Below are 12,642 nucleotides of genomic sequence, written 5' to 3'. Positions count from 1 at the left end.
TACTCTATGCTACTTTCTCCCCACCCCCACCCTCCCCTAGCTTATCGCTCCACGCTTCAGGCTCTCTGCCTTTATTCCTGATGAAGGGCTTTTGCCCGAAACGTCGATTTTGCTGAAGCTCCTCGATGCTGCCTGAACTGCTGTGCTCTTTCAGCACCACTGATCCAGAATCTGGTTTCCAGCATCTGCAGTCATTGTTTTTACCAATCATTTAAGAAGCCCAGTCAACACACTGAGCAGTAAATAGCTCTATAAAGTTCGGATGAGTGTGTGTGTCTGTCTTTTGCTGTCCTGATAAGCAATGAGAACCCATGAAAACTGGGCAAAATTGTTATCACTGTAGGATAAATGTGGCTGGAGCTACTATAAGCAGGAGCAGATGGTCTAGGAAATGGGTATGGTATAAAAATTGGCAAAATCACTTGTCCTTTCTTTGCTAGAATTAAGCTGTTGATACAGCAATACTTGATGATAACTTGATGAGAGTTTCTGGAAATTTTGAACTTATGTTGATACTTAGGTCTGTAGGCACTGACAGCATCAAAGGCTACTTTTCATCCATACAGCAAATTTCTTCCTGCTAGCTCTTCGTGGCCTGGCAACGACTTAGTGATATTATTGCTAGACTATTAATCCAGTCACCCAGGTAATGTTCTGGGGACCTGGGTTCTGAAGACCACTAAAAATGGTGTAATTTGAATCCAATATAAGCCTTGATTAAGAGTTGTGATGGCCATGAATCTGTTGTCAATTGTTTGAAAAAACCCACTAATGCCATTCAGGGAAGGAAACTGCCAACCTTACCTGATCTGACCTACAAATGCTCCAGACTAACAGCATTAACTGCCCTCTAGGGCTGATCAATAAATGCTAGTCTAGGTAGCGACACCTTCAGCCTGTCAATGAATTTTTTAAAATTATATCCATTCTCTGTTCTCAGCAAGCCAGAAATCCAGAACATTTATCAATAGCACGTGGCTCCAAGAGTTGGGTGACAGAATCTACCCAGAAAAAAATGGGACAGCCTTCATGCTAGGATTTCACTAGGTCATTCAGGGTAGGCATGAAAAACAGCAATCATGGGGGTCAGACAGAAACAAAAGCAAGTACCATGGTAGAGGTGCTGCAATTAAGCTGTATTGCTTTGAAAACAGCTGAACTACACAGATTTTGTGTGTTGAACCTGGTGAGGAGTCAAGAGCAGTTCGATGACTTTGCACTAACAAATCTGCTTTCAAGCAAAACGTACATGGGTTTCCTGATTTATGGACATTTGACTTAGAGCGCTGGTACTTATGAGTGTGATTCCATATAGGAGTGTAATTTTAAAGACCCAACATATAAAACTTTCCTGTACTTGGGACTGGCTTTGTTATGAATGATTGATTTTGTTACTTGTACTCTACAATGAACAATACAGTAAACAGTGAAAATCCAACACTACTTGAACATTTTAAGAATAAAACGATAAGGTTGAAAGAAAGTCTATTTTGTTCTACAATGAGTCCTGAATTCTGGGCAGGCTGACCAACAACAGTCACCACCACCACCCCTCTGTTGGACCTACCAACGTCAGAGTCGCCACTCTTCAGGTGCCATCTCTTTGTCGCTGGGTCCACTTTGCCGATGGGCCACCGATGCTCGACACACACTCGCCCCACATCCAGGAGCCCCAGACTCTGCCTTGTTGATAATCAGGAGACTACAGCTCCGCAGCTTCCATGACCAGGAGTTTCTGGCACTGCTGCCACCTTGATGACACCTGGAGTCTCCGCTCTGGCCATACAACACCCCTGCCACTGCAGCTGCCACCTTGCATTTGGAGTTTCCACTCCAGGCGTACCAAACCAGGACTCCCTGGCTCCACTGCCAGGCCAGGCGCTGCACGTCAAGATTCCCTCTCTGGCTGCTCTCCTCTGTGATGTTGCCTTCGCCATTGCTGACAACAAGAAGATAAAGAAAAAGAAAGAAAACAAAAAGTGTAAGGTAAGAAAGGAAAAAGCAGCTGCCTGGAGCAGGCGTCCCCAGGAGCCTACATGCTGCCTGCCTTGCTGGTACTGTCACCATGGAGGAACACAATGTGGATTAGTGAGACCCATGTTTAAAAACAAATACATTTTTGGTTCTGGGAATATTCCTGATAAGAATTCTGATAATCATTTGAAAACCTCTATTCCTTTCATTGAAGAAATATCGCATGTGAAGATATGATTTAAACAGGAAGAGGCAGCTTAGGAATCCAGGTTGCATTGTCCTGCATTATGTTCTGACGTGCAAATGGACTGTAACAGAATCCATTCACAACCTGGGGTCTGTTAGTAATTGTTAATTTTTCAAATACTCTGCTGCAATGAGGGAATTCAGTATTATTGAAAAATTGGTGCCAGAGTGGAACATCAAGGAATCTACCCTTAGAATGATACCCAAGACTAACTGCACCATGAAAACGGGGACTCTGCCCTGACCTCTGCCCTGACCTTGAGAAGTGTGAATAGGAATAGATCTTTGATAATTGTCAGAATGGTTACATTGTTGCCAGAAATCCAGTGTGTACATACAAACTTACGTGTACCAAACTAAACATGTGACTTCCTACAAAGAATTCCAAGCAATAGCCAGTTGGTCTAGCCCCTTGATGGAATGAATAAGTCTCATGCTGCAGAAGGCCAAGATTGCTTCAGAACCTAATAAAAGACTGTGAAGCCAAAATGACCAGTTTCCATTGATTTATCGTCAATGGCAGAAATACAAGTACTCATTATTTCACATCAACACGGGTGCAGCATCCATGAATTGTAATCCATCCAGCAGTCGAATTGTAGTGTGGAGAGGTTCCAAAACAGTTTTATTGAATACCACAAAAGCAAGATACAGTGGATTTCTGCGCACACATTTCAATGAAGCAAAAGCATTTTTAAAATCGACAAGCAGTTTCTAATAGAACCACAGACTCCCTACAGTGTGGAAACAGGTCCTTTGGCCCAACAAGTCCACACCAACCCTCCGAAGAGTAACCCACCCAGAATCCATTCCCACGTCCTCTTTCTCTGCATTTACCCTGACTCATGTACCTAACCCACACATCCCTGAACACTATGGGCAATGTAGCATGGTCAATTCACCTAATCTGCACATCTTTAGACTCTGGGAGGAAACCCATGCAGACACGGGGAGAATGTGCAAATTCCACACACAGTCACCCGAGGCTGGAATCGAACACTGCTCCGTGGCACTGTGAGGCAGCAGTGCTGACCATTGAGCCACCGTACCGCCCTAAAGCAATTTCTTACCTATTTTTCTTAATGGACAAGCTGATGTTGTTCTACAATAAAGTTCCTTACTAGCAAGGCTTTACAGGCTTTACCTGACCTTGGTTGTGCTTCATTAGATTGCACTGTGTTTGAGGAGGCAGGATAAAGCTGCTGTAATAAAGCCACATAGCTCAGCTGGAGGTTGCATAAGCGACATTGCAAGAGATATGATTTGGAGATGCTATCACCATTGTTAAGAGATATGATTTGGAGATGCTATCACCATTGTTAACTGCTAACCCGAGAATGCAACTTTTAAAAAAAAAAAAGGGTTTTATGATTTACACATGAAAGAAGTGAAACTATCACTGTATTCTAACAGATGAAAGGCTTAACAGACAATCAATTTTTCAATGTATAATTTCAGTTACATCACACTGTCAATTTTTGCTATAAATTCTGTGTTAGGATTGAGCCCTCCACTACCACCTGATGAAGGAGCGTTGCTCTGAAAGCTAGTGTGCTTCCAATTAAACCTGTTGGACTATAACCTGGTATTGTGTGATTTTTAACTCTGCAAGAGATAAGCTGTTTCGTCTTTCACACTTGCTTTAAAAAACCTGAGTCAAAGGTCTGTAACCTTCAGCTCTGCAAATGCATGTAGATGTTTAACATCTCGTTTGCAGATTCTGGCCTCTGCCATTTAGATAGCATGAACTTGAAAACATCCTTAAAAAAGAATTTAGGTCAAGAAAGTTAAGAGCTGTGTTGTCATTGAGGAGGTGAAACACAAAATGTTATGCTGCATGTTATGTTTTCAAATAATTAGATTAACAAAAAAGTCATAGTGCTTAAAATAAACTTGTTTGGTGTACCATGGTTATAGACAATGCTTTTGATTTGAGTAACAGGTTTTAAGGTCGCAACTATTATTTATTTGAAAACAGATGAGATATATAATTCTGAATGTACTGTGAGAAGCTTTTTTTTATCATCAGAATCAAAAACACTGTCTCAATTCTTTGCATCCTATGTTAATGTTCATTATAAAGTTGACTTCACTGATTAAAATTACACTGCAAATGTGAAAAATGAGTTAATTTAATCAGTTCTGAGGAAGGGGTCACTTGACGTTTTAGGTCAAGTCATCTCTGATTTCTCTTTACAGATGCGGCCAGACCTGCTGAGCTTTTCCAGCAATTTATGTTTTTGTTTATAATTTAATTAGATTTGTTTTAATTTCAGCTTTTTGTATTACTGCACTTTTAAATTAATCTGTTCTTTTCCACTAAGCTCTAATTTTTTTCCTTTCAAGTAAAAACGATTTGAAAAATGCATAGTATGTACTGATGTATTTTTAACATTTTTCCGTAGGTATTTGTGAGCAGTAGTGGAAAATACAGTGACCTGGGTCATCCATTTGGTTACCTGAAGGCGAGCACAACATTAACCTGTGTGAATCTCTTTGTTATGCCTTATAACTACCCAGTGCTGCTACCACAACTTGGTATGTTCATCTTTTCACCTTTTTTTAATGGACTTGGATTGTGAGTCAAAAATTAAGGTGCTGGAAAAGCACTGCAAGTCAGGTAGCATCCAAAGAGCAGAAAAGTTGACATTTTGGGCATAAACCCTTCATCAGGAATTCCTGATGAAATGTTGACTCTCCTGCTCCTTGAATGCTGCCTGACCTGTGTGCTTTTCCAGTGCCATTCTTTTCGACTCTGATCTCCAGCATTTACAGTCCTCACTTTCTCCTTGAATTGAGAGTGTCAGATGTCTGACATGATGTAAAGGACAGTTAAAAAAGTTTCTTCAACAGAAATTTTGAATTAAACATAGAAACATTTTGTTTATATAGTGTGTACATTTGTATTATTTGTTGTTTTTAAAATCTTTCATGGGATGAGTGAATCACTGCCTGAGCCATCCCTAGTTGCCCTTGAGAAGGTGGTGATGAACTGCCTTCTTGATGCGCTGAAGTCGGTGTACTTTAGATAAACCCATAATGCTGTTGGGGAGGGAGTTCCAGGATTTTGACCCAGTGACACTGAGGGAATGAGGATTTATTTCCAAGTCAGGATGTTGAGTGGCTCAGAGAAGAACTTGCAGGTAAAGGTGTTCCAAGAATCTGCTGCCTTTGACCTTCGAGGTGAAAGTGGCAGTGGGTTTGGAAGGTGCTGTCTAAGCAACTTTGGTGAATTTCTGCAGTGCATCTTGTGGATAATACGTACTGCTAGGAGAAAGTGAGGACTGTAGATGCTGGAGATCAGAGCTGAAAATGTGTTGCTGGAAAAGCGCAGCAGGTCAGGCAGCATCCAAGGAGCAGGAGAATCGACGTTTCGGCCATGAGCCCTTTTTCAGGATAATACGTACTGCTGCAACTTAGCATCAATGGTGGAGTGACTGTTGTGTAACCCCCTCTCATCCGATCAAATGGGGAGTATTCCGTCATACTCCTGACTGTACCTTACAGGTGGCAGACAAATTTTGAAACGTCAAGTGGTGAGTTACCCACAGCTGTATTCCTAATTGTGACCTGCTCTTGCGCCACATAAATCCAGTGATTACGTCTAGAATCATTGAATTGTAGAATCCCTGCAGTGTGGAAGCAGGCCATTTGGCCCATCAAGTCCACAGTGTCCCTATGAAGAGCATTCCACCCAGAACCCACCCCTGTAACCCTGCATTCCCATGGTTGATCCATCTAGCCAACACATCCTTTGACACTATCAGCAATTTAGCATGGTCAATCCATCTGACGTGCACATCTTTGGGATATGGGATTAAACTGCAGTACCCAGAGGAAACCCACGCAGACATGGGGAGAATGTGCAAACTCCACACACAGTTGCCCAAGGTTTGAACCAAAACTGGGTCTCTAACGCTGTGAGGCACTAGTGCTAACCACTGAGTCACCATGCCAGTCAGTCTCTGATCAGTGGTAATCCCAGGATGTTGATGGTGGAGAATTCAGTGGTAACCATAAGACGTAGGAGCAGAAATGAGGCCATTCAGCCCATTGAGTCTGCTTTGCTATTCAATCATGGATTATAGGTTTTTCAACCCCACTTTCTCCCCATAACCTTTGATCCCCATGACAATCAAGAACTTATGTATCACTGGTTTAAATGTACTCAATGACCTGGCCTCCACAGCCTTCTGTGGCAATGAATTCCACAGATTCCCTACTCTCTGGCTAAAGAAGTTTTAAAAGGTCTTCCCTTTACTCTAAGGCTGTGCCCTCGGGCCCTTGTCTCTCCTACCAAGGAAACATCTTCCCAACATCCACTCTGTCCAGGCCATTCAGTATTCTAGAAGTTTCATTCAGATCCCTCTCATCCTTGTAAACTCGCATCGAATATAGTCACAGAGTCCTCAAAATTCCTTCATATGTTAAGCCTTTCATTCCTGGGATCATTCTCATGAATCTCCTCGAGACCTGTTCCAGGGCCAGTATATCTTTCCTGAGGTATGGGGCCCAAAGTTGTTTTCAGTATTCTACAAGTGATCTGGCCAAAGCCTTCTAAAGCCCAGAAGTACATCTCTGCTTTTATATTCTAGTCCTCTCAAGGTGAATGCAATCATTGTATCTGCCTTCATAACTGCTGACCCAACCTACAAGCTTACCAGAGCTGAAAGTTTGTTGCTGGAAAAGCGCAGCAGGTCAGGCAGCATCCAAGGAGCAGGAGAATTGACGTTTCGAGCATGAGCCCTTCTTCAGGAACGAAGGGCTCATGCCCAAAATGGCGATTCTCCTGCTCCTTGGATGCTGCCTGACCTGCGCTTTTCCAGCAACACATTTTCAGCTCTGATCTCCAGCATCTACAGTCCTCACTTTCTCCTACAAGCTTACCACAAGAGAAACCTGGATAAAGACTCCCAAGTCCCTTTGCACTTCAGATTTCTGAATTTTCTCCCCATTTAAAAAATAGTCCGTGCTTCTGTTCTCCCTACCAGAGTGCATGACCTCACACTTTCCAATGTTGTACTCCATCAGCTACTACCTTGCCCATTCTCCTAATCTGTCCAAATCTTTCTGTAGCCTCCCTGCCTCCTCAATGCTACCTGCCCCACCACCTATCTTTGTATCATCTGCAAACTTAGCCAGAATGCCTTCAGTTCCTTCATCCAAATCATAAATGTATAAAGTGAAAAGTTGTGGTCCTAACACTAACCCTTGTGAAAGACCACTAGTCACCAGCTTCCATCCTTTTCTCCCCACTCTGTCTTCTGCCAGATATCCAATCTTCTATTAATGATGTACCATGGCTCTAACACTATAGACCCTTGTCTTACTCAGCATCCTCCTGTGCGGCACATTATCCAGATAGATAACATCCGTTGGCTCTCTTTGGTCTAACCTCTTGTTAGCTCCTCAAAGAATTCTAACAGATTTGTCAGGCATGACTTCTTGATGAAACCATGCTGACTTTGCCCTATTTTCTCATCCTTCACAATGGAATTCAGAATCTTACCAACTATTGAGGTCGGGCTAATTGGCCTGTAATTTTCCGTCTTTTACCTTGCTCCCTTCTTAAATAGAGTTTACATTAACGATTTTCCAGTCCTCTTGGACCCTCCCTGACTCCAGTGTTACTTGAAAGATCAATTTTAAAGCCTCCACTATCTCTTCAGCTGTCTCCTTCAGAACTCTGTGGGTGTAACCCATCTGGTCAAGGCGGTCTATCCACTTTCAGACCTTTCAGTTTTTCTCACACCTTCTCCTTGGTGATGGCCATACTCATCTCTGTCCCCCTCCCCCGAATCTCTTGAATTTTTGGAATATTACTCGTGTCTTCTACTGTGCAGACTGACGCAAAGTACTTATTCACTTCCCCAGCCATTTCTTTATTCCCCATTACGACTTCTCTAGCACCATTTTCCAGCGGTCCAATGTCTACTTTTGCCTCTGCTTTGCCCTTTATATATCTAAACTCTTGCAATCTTTCCTAATATTACTGGTCAGCTTACCCTCATTTAAGCTTCTCTCTCCTTGTTACTTTCTTCATTGTCCTCTGTTGGTCTTTGTACATTTCCCTATCCTCTGGCTTCCCACTGCTCTTCGCCACATTATATGCTTTCTCTTGTGCTTTTATGCTGTCCCTGACGTCCCTGGTCAGCCATGGTTGCCTCAGGATGAATTTTTGCTGTGTCTGCTGAATTCTCCCAGAAACTCCTGCCATTGCTTTTCTGCTAAGCTGCTCTCCTGGTCATGGTAATATTAATGTCGAATGTTAAGGGATGATGGTTAGATTTTCTTTTATTGGAGATGGTTACTGCTTGGCATTCATGTGATAGGAATATTACTTGCCACTTTTCAGCCCAAGCCTGGCATATGGACCTCATGCCAGCCACCATTTCTGCCTGTACCTAGTTACCTTGTAATGGGTCACTATCTTGAACCACTAATGTGTAAATGCTGGTGTTAGATAGGGGTTTGCAGGATGTTGAGTCAGTGGCAGTGATGTACCCCCTGAGCAAAACAGTGCTTGGAACTGATGAAGGGCTTTTGCACGAAACATCAATTTTCCTGCTCCTCAGACGCTACCTGACCTGCTGTGCTTTTCCAGCACTGCACTCTTGACTCTAATTTCCAGCATCTTCAGTCCTCACTTTCACCTTGGAACTGATTTAGGACAACATTAGGACATTAACAGTCTGATCTTTGTCACAGTGAAGAGTGGTATTGGAGGAAGTCAGACCTCTGTGATTTGGTTATTACATGTCTGACTTGTTTTGTTGATTCCAAAGCAACTGTCATTGTTTGTTTTATTGTCATTATAGATGATTTGTTCAAAGTGCACAAACTGAAGCCAAATATGAAATGGCGCCAAACTTTTGAGAATTACTTGAAGACCATGCCTCCGTATTATCTGTTGGTATGTGCAAATTTTCTTTTATTCATTAATTCTATGTTTCTGTGGTCTCTGACCAATGCCAGCTAGGTCAACGTTTATTGCCCATCTGTGATTGTCCTGGAAAAGTAGCACTGAGCTGTCTCTAGAATTGCGGCAATCCATGGGATGTAGTTAAGCCCACAATGCTGTCAGGAAGGGAGTTCCAGGATTTTGACCCTGCATGGTGAAGAAACCATGGTATAGTTCCAACATACGATGCTGTGTGTCTTAGAGTGCATAGGCATTTGGAAGGTGCTGTTGAAGGGGGTTTAGTGCGTTTCTGTGGTGTTTGAGTATTGTTGGAGCTGCAATCCTTCAGGCAAATGGGAATTACAGTACAATACTGACTTTTGCCTTGTAGATGATGGACAGGCATTGGGGAGTCAGGAGGTGAGTTAGTCATCAGTATTCCTCCCCTTTGACCTACTCTTGTAGCCACTGTATTTGTATGGTGAGTCCAAAAGCATTTCTGGTTCATGGTAACCTCCACATTGTTGTTTGTAGGGGATTTTAACAATAGAAGTGTTGTTAAATTATCAAAAACGGTTAGATTCTTTCTTAGGGATTATCGCCCAACACTTGCGTGGCGCAAATGATACTTGCAAATGTCTAATCATTTTATTTGTATTCTTAGCCATTGAAAAAAGCTCTGCGGATGATGGGAGCTCCCAATTTAATCAATGACAATAGCATCGATTGTGGGCTCAGTTACAGTGTCATTTCTTACCTCAAGAAACTCAGCCAACAGGTAAGAAACAAGTCAAGTTCCATATCCTCGGATAGGGTGGCTCTCAGATTACAGAATTGACAGAACAGTGTAATGACATGGATGAAGAACTGGTTGGCAGGTAGAAAACAATAAGTAGGAATAAACAGGTCATTTTTTAAGAGACCACCGATGACCAGAAGGGTTCTGCAGGGATCACTGATTGTGAATAGCTAGGATCCAATGCAAATTAATAATTTAGATGAGGAAACTAAATATTATATGTCCAAAACAACACAGAACTCAGTGGGAGGGTGAATTGTAAGGAAGAGGCAGAGAGACTTCAGTTTCATTTGGACAAGTTGAGAGAGTCGGCAAATGCATGGTAAACGAAATAGGATAAGCAAAAACAAAGAGATGGATTTTTATCTGAATAGCAATAGATTTGGAAAGGGGAAAAGTAAAAAGACCTAGCTGTCCTTGTACAATAATTGCTGAAGCTAACATGCAGGTGCTGCAGAAGGTGAAGAAAGCAAATTGTATGTTAGCTTTCACAGCGGAAGGATTTGAGTAGCGTAGCAAGCATGTCTTGCTGCAATTATACAGGGCCCTGGTGAGATCAGTGGATTTATCCTGCCTGATTTCCTTGTCATAAATTCATGCTGACTCTATCCAATCCTGTGACTGTTCTGTAAGTTCTCAGCTATTAAGTCATTTGTAATGGATTCTAGCATTTTTCTCTTATTCTGGAACCAACCAGGAAAGAAGCTATTTTAGGCCAGGTAATATTAATGATCAGGTTAATGACATAATAGTAAAGCATTATAAATGCAGAAAATAGAAATGGGTGGCCATTCAGGCCTTTGAGCCTGCTCTGTTGTTCAGTAAGATTGTGGCTGTTCATCCGATTCAGTACGCTTTCCCGCTTTTTCCCTATGCCCTTTGATCACTTTAGCCCTAAGAACTGAATCTAACTCCTCCATAAAAATGTTTGGTGTGTAAGGCAGATGAACTTAGGGCTTGGATTGGTGCCTGGGAGTATGACATTATTGCCATCACAGACATTTGGTTGAAGGAAGGGCATGATGATTGACAACTAAATGTTCCAGGATATAGACGCTTCAGACAGGACAGCGAGGGAAGTAAAAGGGGAGGTGGAGTTGCATTGCTGGTCAGGGGCGATATCACAGCTGTGCTAAAGGAGGACACTATGACGGTCTTGGGTAGTGAGGCATTATGGGTGGAGCTGAGAAATAAGGGTGCAGTTACATTGTTGGGGCTGTATTACAGACCTCCCAATAATGAGCATGAAGTAGAAGAACAAATAGGTAAACAGATTATGAATAGATGTAGAGGCAATTGGGTACTGGTGATGGGTGTTTTAATTTTCCCAACATTGACTGGGATACACTTAGCGTCAGAGGTCTGGGTGGGGTAGAATTTGTACAAAGCGTCCAGGAAAGTTTTCTAGAACAGTATGTCAATAGTCTGATGAGGGAAGGGGCCATATTGGACCCGGTACTGGGGAACAAGCCAGGATAGGTGGTAGAAGTTGCGGTGGGGGATTTCTTTGGGAACAGTGATCACAATTCTGTAAGTTTTATAATTCTTGTAGTCAAAGAAGAGAGTGGTCCTCAGGGAAGAGTACTAAACTGGGCCAAAGCCAATTATATCAAAATTAGGCAGGAGCTGGGAAATGTGGATTGGACACAGCTATTTGAAGGGAAGTCCACATTTGAGATGTGGGAGGCTTTCAAAGATAGGTTAATGGCAGTGCAGGATAGGCATGTCTCGTTGAAGGCAAAGGATGGGAAGGGCAAGATTCGTGAACCGTGGATGACAGGAGAAATTGTACGACTAGTCGAGGAAAAGGGATGCGTACATAAGGTCGAGGCAGATAAGAACAGACGGGCCCTGGAGGAATATCGGAAGAGTGGGACAAGTCTTAAATGAGGAATCAAGCGAGCGAAAAGGGGTCATGGAATAGCTTTAGCAAGCAGAATTAAGGAAAATCCCAAAGCATTTTATTCTTATATAAGAAGCAAGTGGGTAACTAGAGAAAGGATTGGTCCACTAAAAGATAATGAAGGCAGGCTGTGTGCCGAACCTGAGAGAATGGGCAAGATTCTGAATGATTACTTTGTATCAGTGTTCACTGAGGAGAGGGACATGAAGAATGTTGAGATTAGAGATAGAAGTTTGATTAGTCTGGATCACGTTGGCATAAGTAGGGAAGATGTGTTGGGTAGGCTAGAGGTTATTAAGGTGGACAAATCCCCAGGACCGGATGGGATCTATCCCAGGTTGCTGAGGGAGGCAAGAGAGGAAATAGCTGGGGCCCTGACAGATATCTTTGTGGCATCCTTAAATACAGGTGAGGTGCCGAGGACTGAAGGGTAGCTTATATTGTCCCTCTGTACAAGAAGCTGAAAAATGTGTTGCTGGAAAAGCGCAGCAGGTAAGGCAGCATCCAAGGAGCAGGAAAATCGATGTTTCGGGCATACGTCCTTCTTCAGGAATGAGGAAAGTGTGTCCAGCAGGCTAAGATAAAAGGTAGGGAGGAGGGACTTGGGGGAAGGGCATTGGGAATGCGATAGGTAGAAGGAGGTTAAGGTGAGGGTGATAGGCCGGAGAGTGGGTGGGGGCGGAGAGGTCGGGAAGAAGATTGCAGTTCAAGAAGGCAGTGCTGAGTCCGAGGGTTGGGACTGAGTAAGGCCGGGGGAGGGGAAATGAAGAAGCTGGAGAAATCTGCATTCATCCCTTGTGGTTGGAGGGTTCCTAGGCG

The 12,642-nt window shown here is 42.9% G+C and overlaps 1 protein-coding gene across 1 annotated transcript in view; it reads left to right on the top strand.

The window, feature by feature from the left end:
* Window positions 1-4,608: 4,608 nt before the first annotated feature.
* The window catches only part of LOC122561997 (integrator complex subunit 6-like), a 51,387-nt gene continuing 43,353 nt past the window's right edge, over window positions 4,609-12,642 (top strand). Inside the window, exons 1-3 of the mRNA XM_043714364.1 lie at window positions 4,609-4,758; window positions 9,039-9,133; window positions 9,786-9,899. Coding sequence (XP_043570299.1) covers window positions 4,722-4,758; window positions 9,039-9,133; window positions 9,786-9,899 — 246 coding nt within the window. The 5' untranslated portion in view covers window positions 4,609-4,721. The remainder of the gene's footprint in view (window positions 4,759-9,038; window positions 9,134-9,785; window positions 9,900-12,642) is intronic.

This window comes from Chiloscyllium plagiosum, chromosome 24 (assembly GCF_004010195.1).
Source record: "Chiloscyllium plagiosum isolate BGI_BamShark_2017 chromosome 24, ASM401019v2, whole genome shotgun sequence".
Taxonomy (NCBI): Eukaryota; Metazoa; Chordata; class Chondrichthyes; order Orectolobiformes; family Hemiscylliidae; genus Chiloscyllium; species Chiloscyllium plagiosum.
Note: the sequence above shows the minus strand (reverse complement) of the source record. Positions and strands in the feature narration are given on the sequence as shown.